A 20,214-nucleotide genomic window follows, 5' to 3' on the forward strand; every position below is an offset into this window, starting at 1 on the left:
CGGTGGGCACCTATCGCCAACAGCCCCGCGTCGCGGTTCATCTAGGGACAGCGGGTTCTTCTATACTCCCTCCCGTGGTAGAAGAAGCACATGAAACCCGGATTGTGCGCTATCCTGCATGCATGGGCTCCGGGAGGAGGTCGCGTCGCACGGAGGTAAGCCTGGCAACCAACAAGTCAGCCAGCCAGCCAGCTAGCCAGCCGGACCGCCACTTCATCCCGGCCCGTTCATATGTATGACACGCCGGACGATGCGCTCACTGGTCATCAGAAGCTGCGGGGACTAGCTCCGATGACCGGCCGACTTTGTGACAGCGTCGACCCGTGGTGTCAATACAGCACCCCGGGTTGTTATTATTTAACATTTTTAGGCAAGCGTTGTTTCCCATCGTGCACTTCCGACTAGAAACATACGTCAAAGTGACATTTGTGTTTATTTATTATATGTCCAAAAGCTGACACACTTTTTCCCTCGTTAACATGCCGTGTCGACGTTGTTGAGTTGCCGCTGCTGTCTGACGTTCCTCTTAGCTCCACGCTAACTAGCATCGCGCTGGGCGGATTTGGGTTGGATTAAAAAAAAAAAAAAAAAAAAAAAGAGAAAAAAATGAAAGTCTCGTTTTAATTCTTTCGGGAGCACGCCATCGAACTCGTTTCTCTTTACTGTAGTGTTTTGTCCGGTGGCGGAACTCAAGTAGAATATTTGACTTGCCCCTTTCAGCTAACGTAGCCAAGTTAGCTTGTTATGTGTGTACAGGTTAATACCTATGATTGGACAGGAATAGCTTAGCATGCATGCTAAGTAGCTCAAGTTAACCGGGGCCTGTACTCTGTTGGTGCGGTTCTCTGCGTTCGTTTTAACCCTTTGCTCGCTACGTGGTTAACCATTGACTGGCATTGTCAACATACCAGAGGAAGACGAAAAGCACAAACTAACTGCAGCCATACTTCCCAAAATGATGTGGAATGGTGGTTCACCACTTTGCCCCCCAAAAATGGCAAAAGCTAGCATGGCCCAGTAGCTCATGTCAAGGTTTTACTGAACACTTCAAGAATCTGCTCATTTGTTGTAACGCTGACAAATAATTTTTTTCCCTTTACAGCTTGTCATAGATGCCATTGGTAATTGGATAAATATTGGAGGTCTACTTGGGCCATGCTAGAGAGAAAACTAGTTAAACCCACCTCCTTCAAAAAGTAGTGTTACGAGTAAAACATTGTAATGGCAGGTACAGAAGTTCTAGTCCTATGGGACAAGTGACGTATTGTTATGAGTGAAAAGTCTTAACCATAGGGGAAGTAATTGTAATGTGGGAGAAGCGGGGTCATAATGCTATAACTTATTGGTGGATGTCGTAATGTTACACGAAAAAGTTGTAATTGCACGTGAGGAAGACAATTCTACATGGAAAAGGATGTAATATGCAGAGTAAAAAGTAATGATAGAGGTAATGAAGAATGAAGAAAAAGTCGTAGCGATACGTGCAAAATTGTAAGGAAAGTTGGAATGTTAGGTGTAGGCATGTGCTGGTTACCGGTGTCAAGGTATACCGTTGTTTTAGAAAGTCATGGTTTCAAAACCGCTAAATCAGCGGTATGAGCTTTTTGTTTGTTTGTTTGTTTTTTTTAGTTGTCAGTGTATACTAAGTGAAGCAACCCTCCTGTTGTTGGTGCGAGCAGTCCGTGAGCTCAACGACTTTTTCGCTTGTTGAAAAAGTCGGCTGTTTTGGGTGCTCAAATACTTTTTGGAAAAAAAAAAAAATCCTCGTAGAGGACACATGCAAAACGTGCTTATGAATAATGGTTGCTATAGGACGTAAAACTGTACTAGGATAGCATCATATTTACGAGCGCCGCCCATCACTTGTCTATAAATTCAAGATAACGTTAATAAATTAATATAACGCTGGGGGGAAAAATCTGTTAATTTTTTTTCAATTACTAATGTACCTACGGAGCGCGTTCAGTGGTAAAAAAGTAGTCATTATTTACCTTGACTTTTCAAAGCAATATATGTTAGAGCTGCAGTCACAATTCCGTGAAACCGCAATTTTTTTGCTCATGGTTACATACCGTCAGAATCTGATACTGGCCCATGGCTAGTTAGCTGTAAAAAGTAATAGTGGCGTAGGAAAAAGATCTAATGCTACATGAAAAATGACAAAATGTTACACGTGAAATGTATTGTTAAGAGTGAAATGTAACATTACAAATAAAAAGTCGTTATAGCACGGGAAAAAGACTTCACGCTATGGAGAAAATGACGTAATTTTACAAGTAAAAAGTAACGTTATGAATGAGTTGCAATAATATGGCAAAAAGTCGTGATAGTATGGTAACAATGCCTAATGATGCAGTAAAAATGACAAAATGTTTGGAATAAAAACGTACTGTTCTGAATGAGTCACAACATGAGGGAAAAAGATGTAATACACATGGAAAGACCTAATGCAACAGGAAAAATGGTGTAACCTCATGAGTAAAAAGAAGTAACAATTTAGGGAAAATCTGTAATGTTACGCTAGTAAAAAGTACTAATGTTGCAAAGACATTATTTCTCAGAATAAAGCCGTAAAGTTTTCTTCTAATTGTGAATTTTTAACACCTAAAAATTGTTGTTTATTGACTATCTCATTGTCTTATCATTGTCCTCGCCTAATCATCTTTATTCTAGTAAAATTACTGGAAACACAAACACACACGTATGGGAAAGTAACCAGGTTTATAAACCATATTCACAGCGGCACACGTTATCAATATTCAGGCAGTAGTTGACTTCAGCTAACTTGTTTTCAACGTCATTGGATTTACAAGTGAAGGTCTCACATCACAGTCCAGCAGCTCAAGAGCGGCGCTTTTTTACATTTGATCCTTTATTTAACCAGGTAAAAGCTTATTGGGAGAGAAAATCTCTTGTTTTCAAAAGCCAAGAGGCAGCAGGAATTACACAGGCAGAAGAATTATACAGTACATAACAAAAAAAATGTAACTTCTTTTTTGGTAAACATACATTATTTAAAAAAAAAACGGTGATATTAAAATGTATGGCATCTGATTTAAAAACAGTGACAAAGCCCAAATGCTTTCACGTACATACATGTTTTATTTATTTATTTATTTATTCTAATTTGGCATGTGCCAAATGTTTAATATTTGTTGAAGTGCAATTTTTGCAGACAGAGCCTGAGTCTGCTTTATTTATATTTTTTACTTAGCCAAGATATTTTACTTTTTGTTCTGCATTACAATGCCACTGTTCCGTATTCTTTAGAAGTGAAAGGTATTTAGGATGTACTTGAATTATTATCCTCTATAATATCATTATATCAGTGGCATAAAAAAACATCGATACAATCGTTTATCGTTTTGGGGAAAATACATCGTCTTAAAAAGATTGCTACTGTAAAATGATTTCATTTATTAAGGGGAAAAAAAACTATTCAAATTTACCTGGCCGTGTGTGAAAAAGTAATGGCCCTCTCAACCTAATAACTGCTTGGACCATCGTCAGCAGCAACAACTGAACTCAAGCATTTTCTATAACTGGCGATGAGTCGTTCATATCTCTGTCGAGATATTTTGGCCCACTCTTCCATGCAGTGTTGTTTGAATTCAGCAAAAATGGAGGGTTTCGAGGATGAATGGCCTTTTTAAGGTCATGCCACTGCATTTAAATCGGATTCAAGTCTGGAGTTTGACTAAGCCAGCTTCATTTGTCTTTTTAATTCTTGTAATATTAGTCTCCCCCACTTACTGTTATGTATTTTTTGGGTAAATTTATTCTCGTAGTAAAAAAAAATATCTCCTGACACTACGACTTGGTTCTCTTAAAATTAACACTTTCTTTTGGTGACGTTACAATTGTATTGTAATGAAGGTCGTAATTATTTCTTTGCAGCATGGGCTTAATAGTCTTTGGTTCCTGAACCAAAGTAAAACACAAGGAGATTACTTTTAAGGATGTTATTGGGGGTCCTGGAGGGTGAAATACCTAGCGAGGCGTGGGGGACCCCCCTGCAGCGGCGCTCACAGTGAGCGGGTTAAGGTCTTACGAGTTTGCCACAAGTGAGGAATGTGAACCCTCGCACTGTTCCTTCCCTGTGAGCGGCGAAAAGCTCATTAAAGTCTGAGCGCTAGCGAGCTTGACTGCGTCCCGGGTCACTGTCAGCTCCACACTTGTGAACACTTGCCCCGTTTATGTTGTTGCTCTTAGTACTGCGCGGTGGGTTTCCAATGTGAAGCTTCCATCCTGTCATCTTTGAACCACACTCTCATCTTATCCGGTGTTTGTGTGAGTCACATTGCGGCCTACCCCATATGAAACCAGTTTTTGGTTTCTTGCAAGTGTCTCTTGAGTTACAATTGAAGTCAATTATAGCACTTTGTTTTTGCCGAGAATTACGATGTGGCTTGCTAACCAGATCAGATAAGATCAGCTGACTTTTTAAAAAAAAAAATCACATCCAGATGAAGTCTTCATCTGAGAGGAATTCTCTTTTCAACATACTGATATTGAGAAGTCCAAAATTTCCCACATCAAAGTGCATTTTCTTTTCCACCCTAAGCGAAACTCTCAAATGACTCATCAACAATAATACGAAGCAGTGTGGAGGCATTTTTACTCAAAACGAGTGTTGCATAACCGCACGCCGTGCATGTGTTTGGGCTTTTAATCTGGTTAATTTGTGAAGGGAAAAACGGGATATTGTAAGCCGTTGGGATGCCAGTGGGGCCTTTTTTCAATGCAGTTTGTGTTCCCCTGTCATCCACACTCGGGATAATCTAGTCGGCTTTGTGTCAATTACGGCCGGGCCCGAGTCGCTCCGTCACAACCGAGCTCGCTTTTCCTGTGTGCTCGTAATGCTCCCATTTTCAGGACATATCAGCAGTACTTTAAGGAGACATTGTGCATTTTTAAAACGGTTCCCAGGTGTCTTAACATGTCCGTGACAGGCTTTGCATCCTATTTTATTTTATTTTTATTTTTTTTTACCTAGTTGGAATCATCACATTTTGAGGGGTTGGTCCTGTCTCATGCAAATGAGCCACTGCTCAACCCGTCCCCTCTACTGCTGGGCCAATACAGAGTAGAGCTTCACTGCCATGATGGCGGGGGTCGGAGCTCGGTGGTTGTAAGCGCCTATAAAGACTGAATTGTATTTAAACTCGCGGCGACAGCGCTTCATCAACAAGCTGCCCATTTAGACTTGTCAATTAGTGTATCTTATTGGGGGTTTATCCCCGCTTACGCAGGAATCTTTGATGTTTAAAAAATATATGTATATTTTTTTCAATGCAATTATAATGGCCGTCAATTATCCATGGATTTTCGCTATTTGTGGTTCGGCCCATCCCTATCCGCAAATAGCGGGGGTCCACTGGAAATTGCTCCATCTTGTGATCGGATTGGTAATCAGACCCAAAATTCCTCACCACTAACCATTGCTTCCAAAAGTTTGTTTGCGCTATCCTCTCTTTTTACCGATTGTTGTCGTCGTCGTAGATGTTTTTTTTTTTTTTTTTATGAAAGGATTTGTTATTATAAGATATCTACGACAACCATGACAACACTGGAAAAAAAAAAGTGTTTTCTCCAACAACAGACACGTGGCATTGTTTATTCCTGCGGGCGCTTCTCGAGGGAGCCAACTGCCCCGGTGCACACTCACAATGGCGAGCCAGGCTGTGAGGTTGTGTGAGGTCAACTCGCAATCAGTCGCGCACACGCACGCGCTTGGATGTGTCGTTCTTGGAGCCTGTTATGCTTTTAACATTGTTGCAGTTAGTTCCATGGTTTAGGCCTTATTAAAAAAGTTGAAGTACTTTATTTCCAACAAGTTTATTTTCTATGACCATGTCCTGTCCAAAATTCGGCGAAATTTAAATCGCTCAAGGAAAGTGGACAATTCAAAGGACAAGCCAACTCTGACCTGTGGTGCGGTGCTCTAATCTTTGTGGACTCATATGCTCTGACAGATGGAACAGGACACTTATCGGAGTCCAAAAACAAAAACTAGAAGACACTCATATACTGATTGGTTTGTTATGTTAAAAGTCAGTACACTCTCATACACGTGTAGAAAAAAAAAATAAAAAAATAGATGAATCCCTGTTAATATTTGTAATGTGCTGATTAATCTTGCACATGCTTTTCATTTTTAACAATATTTATGATAAAAAACAGTTTCCTGCTTTTATTATTCAGAAAAACAAAATGTCTAATTAACTTCATTGACAAAGGCATAATGCTAAGGTGAATCATGATGCAGATTCTTTTTAATATTAACTGTCGCACAAGTAGGAAAATAAGTTATCCACTGTAAAATGTAAACATCTGTTTCACTAAATCAGTAAAAGTGGTCTTCTGCTTGCATATGAACTTAACATTGACCTTTTGGAATGTTTAATTTGGCCTTTTTTTTTTTTTTAAATCAAAGAATGTCAGAGTCTTTAATTCATAAATGATTCTCAAGAGAGACTATCAGTGCTGTCTCTTGATTTCACTGTCCTTCCAGAGCATGTAAAACATTTATTGTATGTAATGGGATCCACACCCATTCATTTGTGAGGAGTTGTGGTTTGCGCTTGTACTCGCAGCAGCGCCAATGCGGTTGTGACTTTTGTGGGCGTCACTGTAGTTTCGCTTGAGACTCTTTTGTGTCATAACAGCGGAAGACAGTCACCCCCCCTCATCTGTGTTTTTCTGCTTTTTCGTAGGTGATGCTCTGTTCATGGCCCCTGATGGCAGAAACACATGAAGTGCGTCTTTCTTTTTCTTCTTTACCTGCACTGCCCTTCACAGGAAGTGAACTTTAGCTTTGTTGGCTGCTATTTTAAAGCTCATGGAGGCGCGCTCAGGACCGGTTGTATGTCTTTCTGACAGAATTTCCCGCCCCGGACAAAATGGACGCTTTGTTTGAATCCGGTTGACTGTCTCATACACCTCATCCCCTCCTTCCTGTCGAGGGAAGGTGGGGGTTTGGTGCACCTTGCCCTTACTTGTGTCATTTCAGCATCATAACTTTACATGAAATCCTGCCAAAGCCTCAAGGAGGAGGTCTCCATCCCGTGCCTCGGCGGGATGTCGCAGGAGGAGGGACGCAGGTCGCAAGTGTCACAGTCCTACTACCACCCCCCCAACCCGGAGGTCGACCTGACAGGCAAGCTCTACAAGAGGGAGGCGGGCGGCAAGCCCTACTTGGTCCTGGTGGACAACAAAATGACGACTAAGACGCCAGCGGCTGACACCGATCAGCAGTATTTCTGTGAGGGCGCGGCGGGAAGAGACATACGCACGCAGGTGGATGAGGCCACCTCAGAGGAGACTGAAGATGATGACGACGACGACGAAGAAGAGGAAGGCGAGGATGATGGAGAGGAGGAGGGTTTCAAGCGTGAGCAGATCATCGTGGAGGTTAACCTCAACAATCAGACCCTCCATGTATCCAAGGGCGACAACAAAGGTGGCGCGACCGGAGACGATTCCGAGAGAGGTTGCAGCGAGGATGACGACAATGGGGAAGAGGCTGAAGACGAGAGCCCCGACGATGATGAGGACGATGAAGAGGATGAGGAGATTGAAAGTCGAAGGACGAGGTCAAAGCGGGCCCACAGAGTCGCGAGTGGCGCTTCCGGCCAGCCACAGAGGAAGAGTCTCCGGACAGCTCTGAGCTCGCCGGCCTCCGGGATGACCACCAGGGGACGACGGAAGCACGCCGAGACAGCAAAGAGCCATCGTCGCTCTGCCCGCTCAGCACCGCTGCCATCCGCGGGCGCCTTGGTGCCGGGCGGCAAGGCCGAAGGAGAAAAGGAGATGCTGGCCTGTGAAAAGTGCCCTCGCGTGTTCAACACACGCTGGTACCTGGAGAAGCACATGAACGTGACGCACAGGAGGATGCAAATCTGCGACAAGTGCGGCAAGAAGTTTGTTCTGGAGAGCGAGCTGGCCTTGCACCAGCAGACCGACTGCGAGAAGAACATCCAGGTGAGAAGACACACTGTTCTCACTCTTCTCTCAGTGCCAGGTCAACACAGTGTTTAACACGTCTGCTTCACATTTGAGGGGTCTTGGGTTCAAATGTTGGTTGCATGTCTCCCATTTCCGTGTGGGTCTTCGTGTGGGTACTCCAGCGTCATCCTCCTTTCCAAAAACACGCATGTTAGGTCCATTCAAGACTAGATTGTCCATAGGTGTGAATCTGAGTGTCAGTGGTTATTTGTGTGCCCTGGGATTGGCTGGCAACCAGTCCAGGGAGTACAATGCCTCTTGCCCATAGTCAGCCGGGATAGGTTCCGGATCACCTGTGACCCAAATAAGGATGAGCATTATTGAAAATGGATGGATGGAAGCACAGCCCTTGAATCTTAGGCTGCGACTGCAATGTTTAACAACGTTACATTACAAGCATGTCCTCAGCAATGACCGCTAAACACAAACTAGTAGTCCAACTAGTAACACAGTACATTTGCGCATATTAGTGGTTCGCCATTCGCGAATTGAGATCTACTGAACCTATCCTCCATCATTTGCATCTGGGTGACAAGAAACTCGAAAATGAGTTGAGGAGCTTCCTTGAGACAAAAATAGTGATTTGCCGCCATCTTGTGGCATCTATAGGGAATTATTAGTTTTGTCGTGCGGCGTCAATGATTGGGAGATTTTCGCAGTTTGCGGCAGGGTTTGGTACCTATCCCCTGCGAATAGCAAGGTAACACTGTAAATATTACAATCTAAATGTATAAAAGTGGGCGTACAATGAAAAATGTTAAAGGTCCCATATTTTTACTATTTAGACCTCCATAGAGTGACTCTCTAACATGGACTTAGTATAAAAGTGTCAATTTAATTTCAAAGAACAAGTTGGTTTTGTCATATTACATATTGTACAAAAGGAGGATATGCATTGAAAACGAGTTATTTGACTTTTTATTCAGGTAAGGGCCACAAATTGGACAAGAATCACTCATGGTTGGCTTAGGCAGTACTTCAGTTCAGTGTAGTATTCTAACAATGGTTCACTTAAAATCGACCTTAAGAAGGTTAATACAGATTTTTGTCATCTCTGTGCTTATGGCTAAGTTTCTTGCTATATGTTTGATTTGAATGATATCAGCTGTTTGTATTCAGGGTTAGTTTTATGTTTAAGCCTCGGTAGGTAGCTTTGCCCTTTTCCAAGAATGAAATGTGTGTTGGTTTAATATTTTTTTATGCCAGCAGAGGGAGCTAGAATATAAGGAAAAATACAACATGTACAAAAACAATATACACAGTAAATATACATGTAAGACAGTTTGTCCTCAATGCATATATTGCTCATGACTTTCCATCTCAATTGTTGTTGATGATTTATTTCCAGTGCGTCTCCTGCAACAAATCCTTTAAGAAGCTGTGGTCGCTGCACGAGCACATCAAGATTGTGCACGGCTATGCAGAGAAGAAATTCTCATGCGAGATCTGCGAGAAGAAGTTCTACACCATGGCCCATGTCCGCAAGCACATGGTTGGTGAGTGAAGTGTTCAAGTGTACCAGTCGTCGGTCACCATGCCACCCAGATGACACTCAAATACATTACATTTTTGCCATTGTCATACATTTTATATACCACCGTGCCGCCCAAATAAAAACAAATGATTAAATATACAACTCACCATTACGTGGAATGTACAGTAGTTTTTATAATGAGTGGGAGCTCTGTGCTGGTTTCTCTTCAACAAGCCTGTCCTCACACAGCACATAAAGAAGTTAACCACCGTAAAATATGAAATCAGTAAGATGTATATTAGCGGTGTCACGTTTGAATCTTTTTAGAATCGATTATCCTATCGACTGTTCCATCGATTCCTCGAGTATTCGCCCAAAAAAAAACTTTTTTTTTTTTTTTTTTTACTACGAATATGCATTTTAATCTCATTTCTGTGAATATAGTGAATAACGTTAATGAAAAACCTAGAATGGTGGATGATTTATGAACCTTGAGAGATTTATGTCGGTAATTTAAAACAACAAAAAGAAACTTGAACTACTCGCATTCTTCTCAGTCTAACCCCTTAATGTGGTCTCCTAAACAGCCAAAGAAAAAGCCGTTAATCCTGCGATGCTCGCTAAACTGATGTCCCAGCTCTTTCGCTGAGTTCAACCTCAATTTCGTGCGACCTCAGATGCCAAGCAAAGTGCGCTTCGGCTTCATCTCACGCTGTCCTTTTCTCTCTCTCTTAACTGTATGTATGTCTTCCGTGTCAACACGCACAGCTCACACCAAGGACATGCCGTTCACCTGTGAGACCTGTGGCAAGTCATTCAAGCGCAGCATGTCCCTTAAGGTGCACTCGCTGCAGCATTCTGGAGAGAAGCCCTTCCGTTGCGAGGTAAGACGTCGTCAGTGGAGTTCAAACTTCAGGTACACACAAAATTTTACAATTGCACTTAACATTTTTAAATGAGTTCAGATGGAAGCATGGTGCATTGTTGCATCATGCTTGTAAAATGCTCTGTGTGACACTTGCCATTAGACGCGCTCCATACCCATCAGTCTGTAAAGAAATGTCACAAAAGTCTACCATTAAAAAAAGAAAAGAGTCGTTTTGGTGGCATAACTGAAGCTGCTTTCTCATACTCCCGTGACCAAAGCAACATCTGCGCTACAAATTGACCAAGATAGCTTTTTTTCACTTGCAATGTTGTCCGCCTGTATTTAGGTTAATTGTCGGACTGTTGTCATTCATTCATTCATTCATCTTCCGTACTGCTTATCCTCACCAGGGTTGCGGGCGTGCTGGAGCCTATCCCAGCTATCTTCGGGCCAGAGGCGGGGTACACCCTGTACTGGTCGCTAGTTCCCCCCCCGAGTTGTTGGCATAGTTTGATCGCTAACTGCACTGTGGTGGGACTGAGTCAAGTTATTATGAATAAGGAAGTAGCAATTACGCTTGGGTCAGCGTGTCCCCGTTTTAGCCCCGACCCAAAAATCCGGACAACTGAGATTTGTGAAAAAGAGTTGAATGCAATATCTCAACAATTCTGTACTAAATTGTTCTCAGTCTTTGCATGTTTTCAGCACTTACCTTCAAACATATTTATTGTTTCCAAAAAAAACAAAAACAAAAAAAATGCATCAGATAACCACTTATGTGAACAAAGGCCCCCATTTTCTTTTATACTGGAGGAAGGGGCACTCGCATCGACACCCAAATGTGTCACTGGACGCTATATTAGTCACATTCCCAAAATAAAATGAGGAAAACTGAAATGGTGAAAAACAGTAAAACGCTATAGGTACGCAATTTGTACTTCATATTTCTCTGTCTCAGCAAACGTAAAATATATGACTCATAGAAACAAATCTCTGAATTCACTTTACAGGGTCTTTAATTTCTGTGTCGCAATACTTTTGTCAATATGTGTAGAGTGCCAAAAAACAACACAACACCGTTTTGCTAAAGTTAACATTTGTATTTATTTTTAGCACTTTACATGTACCAGCTTTCTGAATTCAAGTGGAATTGATGGCGCATTGTCCTTCACCCGAGGCCTTCACGGCAACATGTGTGCACGGGTGGAGCCACTCTAATTAAATGCGGGACGTCCCCCTGCCCCTGTGGCATGTTATTTCAGCCTAATTATAGCAGTGTGTAACATCTAGGCCACTCTCTGTGGTGGTCTCGACCCACACTGCCACAGCTGGCTTGATTTTAGCCAGGTGCTCTCACTGAGCAGCCTCAATGTGCAAACATAATCTGCATTTTGTTGATTTTGAGAAATTTGAATTACCCGATGTATGTTTGTGTTGTCTGAACTTCCAGAACTGCGACGAGCGCTTCCAGTACAAGTACCAGCTGCGCTCGCACATGAGCATCCACATCGGGCACAAGCAGTTCATGTGCCAGTGGTGCGGCAAAGACTTCAACATGAAGCAGTATTTTGACGAGCACATGAAAACACATACAGGTGAGGAACTGATTACGAGGTCGGCGTCAGTTTTGAGCCACGCTGGGATAATCTGGGAGTTCACATCTTCTCACTGTCCAGCATTTCTTCAACTAAATTTTGTTCCTGGCCTCTGGTTGGGCCTTTCTACTGCGCTCACTTTTCATAGTTGCCTTCTTCTTTTCTCTGCTCCAGAGGTCTGGTCGGCATACAATGTTTGTGGTCTTACATTAAACATTTCATAAATTCCAGCTTTACGTATTAAGTTGATTTCTGCAGGCCAGTCTTCACCAATAAGTATAGTTTACTTCATTATGGTATGATGCCTAGTTGTTGGTGTACCAACCACAGTTGTATGCAAGTGTGCGGTCTGTTGATCAGTCGACAAAAAAGGGTCCCCGTTTGACTACTTGGTCAGCTCTGGTAGCAGAACTAACCCCCACCCCCCTCTCCCCCCTGCTGTGTAATCACTATGCATTTGCATGCCAACCAGAAGTTAAAATGTCCACTTACATCTGTGGTGTATGCATAGAGCCCATTGGGTACTTGGACCTGCAGCCTTAAATACATTGCTTTTTTTTGTTTGTTTGCTGAGTGGCTGTTCACTTTTTTGTTGGCTTAATTACCACCAAACGAGATGAGGATTTAGCGTTCTAAGCAGTACCATGGCGGACCGCTGGGTGAAAACGTGGCTTCTGCTGTCTAAAAGAGGAAGGGAGTGTGACATTGTTGAAATCCAAGGTATCGTGAGACGTCGCCCTTTTGTTGTAATGAGAGGGGCCGCATAACATGAAGGCGTGCTGCATACATGTAATGACTAGCCACACACATGCTGCCGATTCCATCCCTCTGATTTTCTCTGACTGGCTGCCTCTACATTTTCCAAAACCAAGCTTTTGTGGTACAAGCCTTTTTCCAGGACTCCACACTGCTTCTATTTGTGATGTGTAATTACACAAGTCCTTTCCTGTCCCTGCTGCGGGGAAAGGCACACCCAGTTCAGGCCTGCAGCACTGGCTACACCCATTTGAACAGTGGTTCTCAATTTTTTATTTATTTTTTTGCACCAAGTATCACCTCAAAAAGTACTTAGTTTGCCAAGTTCCACCATCATGTCCAACATATACAGTGACGTATTAGCCTTTATGAAAAACAAGGCAGAAGCTTTTTTTCAAAAAAGTATTTTTATATTAATTTAAGCCACTGTAACACTATGCACAGTTTGAACATATAAAAGATATTAAAACAAAAACTAAAATATAAGGAAAAAAACTACTCATAACGATTCAAGTAAAATGCATTGAGCATAAGTTAAATAAAAATTGTGCCTCAATAAATGTTTGAAACAAACAGTTTTAAAAGAATACATGCAACTGTATTATACTTACTTATAAGTTAAATACAACTGAACTGTATTTGTTAAATACAACTGAACTGTATTTATCAAATGTAGTGTACTGGATTAAAAAAAATTGTTTAAGCCACAATGCCCAGTTCAAACATTTTGTTTGTTTCTTCACGTAGTACGTATGCTGTGGACCACACTTTGAGAATCACTGCATAAGGACACAGAGCTGTACCCCACAAGCAGATTCGTGACAATTTCTACCCACTGTAATGTAACGGTTACACAATATGGATGTCACCTCTTTGACGTTCAAGCTGGTTTGTCAGCGACATGGCAGACGGAGGCGTTTCAGAGAGCCCTTCAGCAGCCGGTGGAGGGACGGCTGCGTGGGCGCCAGCGGGCACATTGAATACCCGTGTGGAGGAGGTTAATGAGAGTGGCTGTTCCGACTGTTCATTTTCACATTTCCTTAAAGTGCCAATTGTAATAGCTTCCTGCCGAGTGGGCGGCTCAGCGGCAAAAACCCTCCGATGGAGATGGCGGCTTATTAGCATTTGTGAACAAGACGTGACGTTTGATAGAAAAAGAGAACTTATGTTTATGCAAATGTTGAGCGTCACAATTAGGGTTGCGCAAGGGTGAAACCACAGGAAGTTAATAGAAAAGAATATTCCAAGAAATAATCAGAGTTTGGAATTTCCATTAGAATGAAATGGATTGCATTGGAATGTATGGAAATTTTGTGGTCATGTCTACCAATGAAATGTGAACATTTGGTCATAATTAGACAAGAATGCAAACTATGATATATTTTTAAAATATCTAGTTTTTGTGACTATAACTATTTACAATAACTAAATAAAAGCATTTAAAATGAAATCATACATCCCACAATCCAGTTTTCCTGTGCCTTCTTCGTGTACCTCTCAAGATCATATTTACCTTCATTGTTGGTGCCACTGAGAGTTTTTGTAGGCTCTTAGTATTTTATAAAAATCAAACACAGTGGTGCCTTGACTTTAATTTCACTGTTACAGGCTGACCTGCACAATGTCCAGTTCTTTACTGTAATCCGTCCTCATTTTAATTCCCTTGTTTTCATCTTTAACAGACCCTCGTCACAATAATTATTTTCTTGTGCGCACAGGAGAGAAGCCGTTCATTTGCGAGATTTGCGGCAAGAGCTTCACCAGCCGGCCCAACATGAAGCGCCACCGCCGCACGCACACGGGCGAGAAGCCGTACCCGTGCGAGGTGTGCGGCCAGCGCTTCCGCTTCTCCAACATGCTCAAGGCCCACAAGGAGAAGTGCTTCCGGGTCACCAGCCCCATGGTGCTGCAGACCGGCGGCCCGCCGGTGCCAGTCGGCATCTTCGCCAGCACTTTCCCCACCTCCTCCTCCTCTTCGTCATCTTCTGGTCCCGGCCCGTCCACGGCCTCCCCGCCGGCCGTCACCAGCGCGACCACCCAGGGGCTCAATATATCCAGGGCGGCCTTGCCCTCACGGGGCCCTTTGGGACACGCCTTCGCCCACGTGCAGTTGCACACAGCCTCCTCCCACCACCACCCCCAACAGCACCTCTCAAATACACCCCAACCCGCACCGCCGCACACCTCCCTCCATGCCCACCACCACCACCTGGCGGTGCCCCCGGTCTCCCACCTGCCGCCTCCCCCGGCCCTTTTTAAGAGCGAGCCTCTAAACCACTGTGGTCATGGAGACGACACTTACCTGCACCACATGGCTCCTGCTGACAAGGGTCCCGGGGCCCCTCAACATCACTGAATTACGAACCACAACCTGCGGGCACTGGCTCAGTCTCTTGTACAACTGCCACTTTATTTTGTTTTCTCCAGCTAAACCCAGTCCTTCATTTACACCAACCATTTCGCACCAATTAAGCTATGTTTTCACCAAGCAGTACAGTTCACTTCAGGTCTTTATGCATTTTGTTATCCTTATTACAAAAGGTCCTGAAATATCCTGTACTGCCACTTTGTTGAACCCTTTCATTAGGGTACAATTAATAGTGGTACGGTACAGTTCACCTATGTCAATTGAACATACTGCTGTTCGCTGATTGGGCAGTTTGTAATATAGAATGTAAGGGGCTGTGTTTTAAGAGAAAGTGGTAGGGCGTGTAACAGTATGCCAAAAATCACAGTTTACTTTGGGTTTTAGGTAACTTGTTTGTTTCACATTGGGTACAGTAAGGGAACAAAATGCAATATATTAAAGTGCTTTTCATTTGTGTAAAACTGAACACAATTATTGACATTTAAAATGAAACAAACCGCTAGCAGTAAATTCTCCAATAAATGAAAGATTATCAAACTAAATAATAATTTAAAAAAAAAAATGAATTTCTTTTTCTTTTTTTTTTTTAAGGAAAGTGCAACATCAATAGTTTGCCCTATTTTTAGGAAATGAATGATGCAAACAAGCATTTTAAAGAAACATTTTAAATGTTTCTTTTTATGAAAGTGCAACATCAGTGGTGGTGTCCTATATTTATTAATTTTTTTTAGAACATTACCGATGTAGACAACAGTAACACTACAGTCTGGTCTTTGTTATTGCTTGCCATGGCCAGAGGCTTAGCTCCACTGTATTTGTTTACAAATTAGATCTACAGCACGAAGCAGTTACACTTCCCATCCCTTGCCTACTGTTCCGTTTGGGAACTTGGTAAGCCTCTGTACCATACTGAAAGATCCGTCCCATAAAAATAATAAATACATCTACCCTTACACCCCTAGAAAATGTCATTTTGAGGTGAAAACAGGTCTAAAAAGGGGACTTTTTATCCATCCATTTTCTGAGCCGCTTATCCTCACAAGGGTCGCGGGAGTGCTGGAGCCTATCCCAGCTATCATCGGGCAGTAGGCGGAGTACACCCTGAACTGGTTGCCAGCCAATCGCAGGGCACATAGAAACAAACAACCATCCGCACTCACATTCACACCGACGGGCAATTTAGAGTCGTCAATTAACCTACCATGCATGTCTTTGGGATGTGGGAGGAAACCGGAGTGCCCGGAGAAAACCCACGCAGGCACGGGGAGAACATGCAAACTCCACACAGGCGGGGGTGGGGATTGAACCCCAGACCTCAGAACTGTGAGGCAGATGCTCTAACCAGTTGCCCACCATGCCGCCAGGTTTTTTTTTTATTTTAATTTTTTTATAATTGGTCATGTTGACGTTCCTGTTTGCCAGTACGTCACAACAACCAATTGTGGTGAACCCAATTAAAGTGGACTGTTTGGTGGAAATGTGGCTTAATGATAGCGCCATCCCATGTTGTTCTAAGAATTTCCCTGAATCCGTTTTCAAAATCTTTGACCTTCTGAGCAGGCCGTCACGAGGCCGTTAATGTAAGGGTGCGCCTCTGGGACACATTTCACGCGTTTGAAAGACAGATACAGACCTAATTTTAGACAAGATAAACAAGCTTTAACAAGTTGTAAGTGTTCTCAAGTGGATTGTGGGTGGACTTTTTTTTTTTTTTTTTCCCCTGGATGTCCAAAATATTCTGTGAATGTTGTCGCTGGTGCTACCAGTCATGCAAGAACGCAGTGCCATGGATTCTAACCTGAGAGAAAGGGGAGGACTTTTATTTTTATTTTTTATTTTTTTTTAGACGTAAAATTGGATCTGTTGGATCTTATGTAATGAGATTCATTGTGGTTTAACGGTGCTTTCCATTCCAGTAGACGCAATTCCTTAACTTTAGCTTCGCCGTTCAAATTTCAACAATAATACCCCAACCCAGGCCACACCGCTAATGTGGACCGGTCAAGGAAATGATCATTAAGAAGAAACTCAGGTTTTACAGGACGTGAAAAGATCAGTGCAACCTCCTCTCTCGTTCCATACTGCCACTGTGAGGGCCCTCACACATGGGGCGCCCCCGATCAGGAACCAAACCTCCCCCCCTATTCTCTACTTCTGCCACGCTGCTGTCAATAATACGGGTTGCCATGTTAAAGCTCATTTAACAGGCTCACTCAACACACACACACACACACCTGAGTTCCTTGGTTTACTTTGGCGTTGTTAGGGTTTCAGAAGATCGTTTTGGACTTCGGTTCTGCACGGGCTCATCTTTAGCCCGTTGAATGTTGCCTAAGCTGAAGGACGGCCCACGTTTTTGCTTCTCGTTTTTGGCCACCCCGCGGTGGACAACGTGGCAGGCATGTGTTGCAGCTACCCGTTACCCGTATGCAATCAAGTCGGTTGCGAGCGCAAACGATTACTACATTGGTAACAAAATGTATCAGCCGATGGTGTGAATGTCGTTTCCTTTAAAAGACAGAGCTGTGACTGTTATCAGAGGTGCAGTACGGCGCAAAAGTCTTAGGCCACCATTAGATTTGTTGTTTTACCAAATACAATATTAATGTTGCTTGACAGCAACAGCCTTTACACAGCCTAGATGTTGTCGCCTTTTTTCCAGGTTGCAGGTGTGTTTCTCCCAACCTTTTTTGAGCCAAGCCACCTATTTTACATTGGAAAAATCTTACGACACACCACCAGACAAAAAAATGTCACAAAAAGTATATACAGTGGTACCTTGAGATATGAGTTTAATTCGTTCCTTGACCATGCTCAAAGCTCAAGAGCACTGCCATTTAGATGCTAGTAGTTACCCAGTGTTTTTATGGCCTTTCCCATTGTATGTTAGCATTCAAGCAGCGAAGGCTATGTGGTTGCCTCAATTACACATGGGAATTGTACTTTTTTTAATGTTTAGTGTGACAGTAACCTTCAGCTGACAATGGCAATAAACAGCTTGAAGCTTATTTTTGTAAGAATATTTACGAACTATATCTGCCAAAGGCTTGTTGTGAAGTGAGTCAAGTTACCTGCCACTATACAGCACTCGTATCCCAAGTTTGCGCTCTCACGTCAAAGAAAAAAAAAATCTGATCACTTATATCTCAAGGCACCATTGTATACTGAAATTATGATAGTCCTGTCTCAATTTACTCACAAGTTTACTCAGTGTGAAATCTGGGCCTGATAGATCGATGGATAAAAATGTGTTATTTGTAGCAAATGTGCTGGTCTATTAAGTTAAATTGGATAATTTCCCACAAATGTGCCGTTGTATGGTGTGTTGGAAATCTCTGCACGACATGCTAGCACTGATGTCATCACACCTCCAGTTGGCTGACTGCAGGGTACCGTTTTGCGGATCTCACAGGATTTCAGGTTGAAAGATCGTTTGCTAGAGCACAGACCTCCCGCAGAGCTGACAAAATTGTTTCCTAATTATCAAGCTACTTTCTTGTTTGCAGAGGATGACAAAGTCATGGGTAATGAATGGCATGTGGAGGGGTGGATGGTTCCATAAACGTGTGGGGGGGAAAAAATCCTTCAGCCTAATCCACCAAAAATATAATGGCTCTACTAATATTTGTGGAAATTGGTTGAGCTTTTTGGTGCTAACTGTATTTAAGTGTTTTGTCATTTCAAAATAGTGGACCAAAGACTTTTGCGCAGCACTGTTTATTTTGGAATTATTTTTTTTTAACCAATCTTGTATTTGGGCAGACAGTAGCATTTAATTGACTGTGACTGTCTTTCTACAATATTTAACCTAGAGTGGTAAAACTGAGTAGTTTTAGGTGTCCCCTATCTGATTGATTGGACCTGCAGTTTGTGTTTGTGTGGCTCTTAGTTCCACTTCCTCATCAACTCATCATCCAGTTGCAATACGGCTCTTTGTCTTGTCTGATGCCTTTTTTTTTTTTTTTTCTCGTGTATTCTCTGCACTTTAGCGCTGCGTGGGCGAGGCGTAGGGAAGCGGCGATTGTATTGTGAAATAGACCGCAGTCCAGGCTGTGCATGGTATGGTTGACGTCGAGTGTTTATATATATATATATATATATATATATATATATATATATAAACTTCCTTTTAGGTAAGGAAAGGAGGAGAACGGCAGGTGATGTGGAAGGGACCATAGCAAAAAAACAATGGTTGTTTCTACTCAAAATTGTGTTTCCCAAACAAAAAAAAAGGAAAGCGTCTTCCTGCTTTGCCCACCGCACGCTTGGCCATCCAAGGTTTGTCCGCTGTACACTCTTTGATTTTCATGTTTTTGCTAAGATGGCCGAATGATGATGATGATGCTCCTCCTTTCTTTGCTGCATAGAATGCACTTTCTACTACTAAAACTCTTGGCTAGTTGCAAAAATAACATTGTATATTCTAAGATTCTAAGATGTTTTAAAAAAAGAAAATCATTGTACTTTTTTTTCTCCCCATCACCCTTCTTTCTATTTCTAACCACTTAATGTAGCATTATTGTGTATTTTATTATTACTATTATTATTATTATTGTATCTGGTACAAAATGTGCAGCTCTATAATGTCCTGGTTTGTTTTTATTTTTGTATGTTCTCGTGAGATTTGAGAAGATTGGAAAGAAAAGTTGGGCCTTTTTTTTTTTTTTTGATAATGTACATTTACCTGACTGCTAACTTTAAGTAAAAACAAGTAGCCACGAGTGTGACGCCTGCTCTATCCGGTTGCCTGGCAACCTTCTGCTAACAAAACAAACAACCGAGCACGAGACCATGTGGAAGTAGGCCAGATGTCGATGTTATCTCAAAGTCTGTCACATTTTTATGGTCAATAGGTTCGTTTGCTGGCTGCACGTGAAGCCTCAAGGTTTTAGTGGATATTTGTTTGTTCTTTTTTTTTTGTAGATAACCAATATGAAGTAGCTTGTATCATGTCCAGGAGCATTGACCTTGAGCGGCTGATCAAACATTATAGCATTCGTTACAAAGAGCGTTGTTGTTGCTAATAAATGAGACTTGACGGGATATTTTACTGTCAGATGTAATCCAATACTCAAGCAACACAAAAATGAAAGCTGCGAGCAGCGATGAACTAGCCCTCGCACTGCCTTTTTCAGGGCAAACCCTC

General features: G+C 42.4%; 1 protein-coding gene across 2 annotated transcripts; it reads left to right on the forward strand.

The window, feature by feature from the left end:
- Positions 1-18: 18 nt before the first annotated feature.
- znf652 (zinc finger protein 652) lies at positions 19-20,111 on the forward strand. Of its 2 annotated transcripts, XR_009784766.1 has the most exons (7): positions 19-155; positions 6,717-7,983; positions 9,356-9,503; positions 10,250-10,365; positions 11,800-11,944; positions 14,419-19,127; positions 19,202-20,111. XR_009784766.1 is itself a non-coding variant. In XM_061749012.1 (6 exons), exons 2-6 carry the CDS (start codon positions 7,027-7,029, stop codon positions 15,054-15,056), a joined length of 2,004 nt encoding a protein of 667 aa, XP_061604996.1. In that variant the 5' UTR covers positions 19-155; positions 6,717-7,026; the 3' UTR covers positions 15,057-20,111. The 2 variants fall into 2 exon arrangements, 1 of the variants encoding a protein (XP_061604996.1); XM_061749012.1 differs by having other exon boundaries at positions 14,419-20,111.
- Positions 20,112-20,214: the final 103 nt, after the last annotated feature.

The sequence above is a fragment of the Phyllopteryx taeniolatus genome, chromosome 16, assembly GCF_024500385.1.
Source record: "Phyllopteryx taeniolatus isolate TA_2022b chromosome 16, UOR_Ptae_1.2, whole genome shotgun sequence".
Taxonomy (NCBI): domain Eukaryota; kingdom Metazoa; phylum Chordata; class Actinopteri; order Syngnathiformes; family Syngnathidae; genus Phyllopteryx; species Phyllopteryx taeniolatus.

Excerpts from the sequence above, each read along its gene's own strand:
- znf652 (XM_061749012.1), top strand. The coding sequence starts at position 7,027 with ATGAAATCCTGCCAAAGCCTCAAGGAGGAGGTCTCCATCCCGTGCCTC. Across the intron at positions 7,984-9,355 it reads ACTGCGAGAAGAACATCCAG|TGCGTCTCCTGCAACAAATC; the intron begins GTGAGAAGACAC and ends ATTTATTTCCAG. Across the intron at positions 9,504-10,249 it reads TGTCCGCAAGCACATGGTTG|CTCACACCAAGGACATGCCG; the intron begins GTGAGTGAAGTG and ends CAACACGCACAG.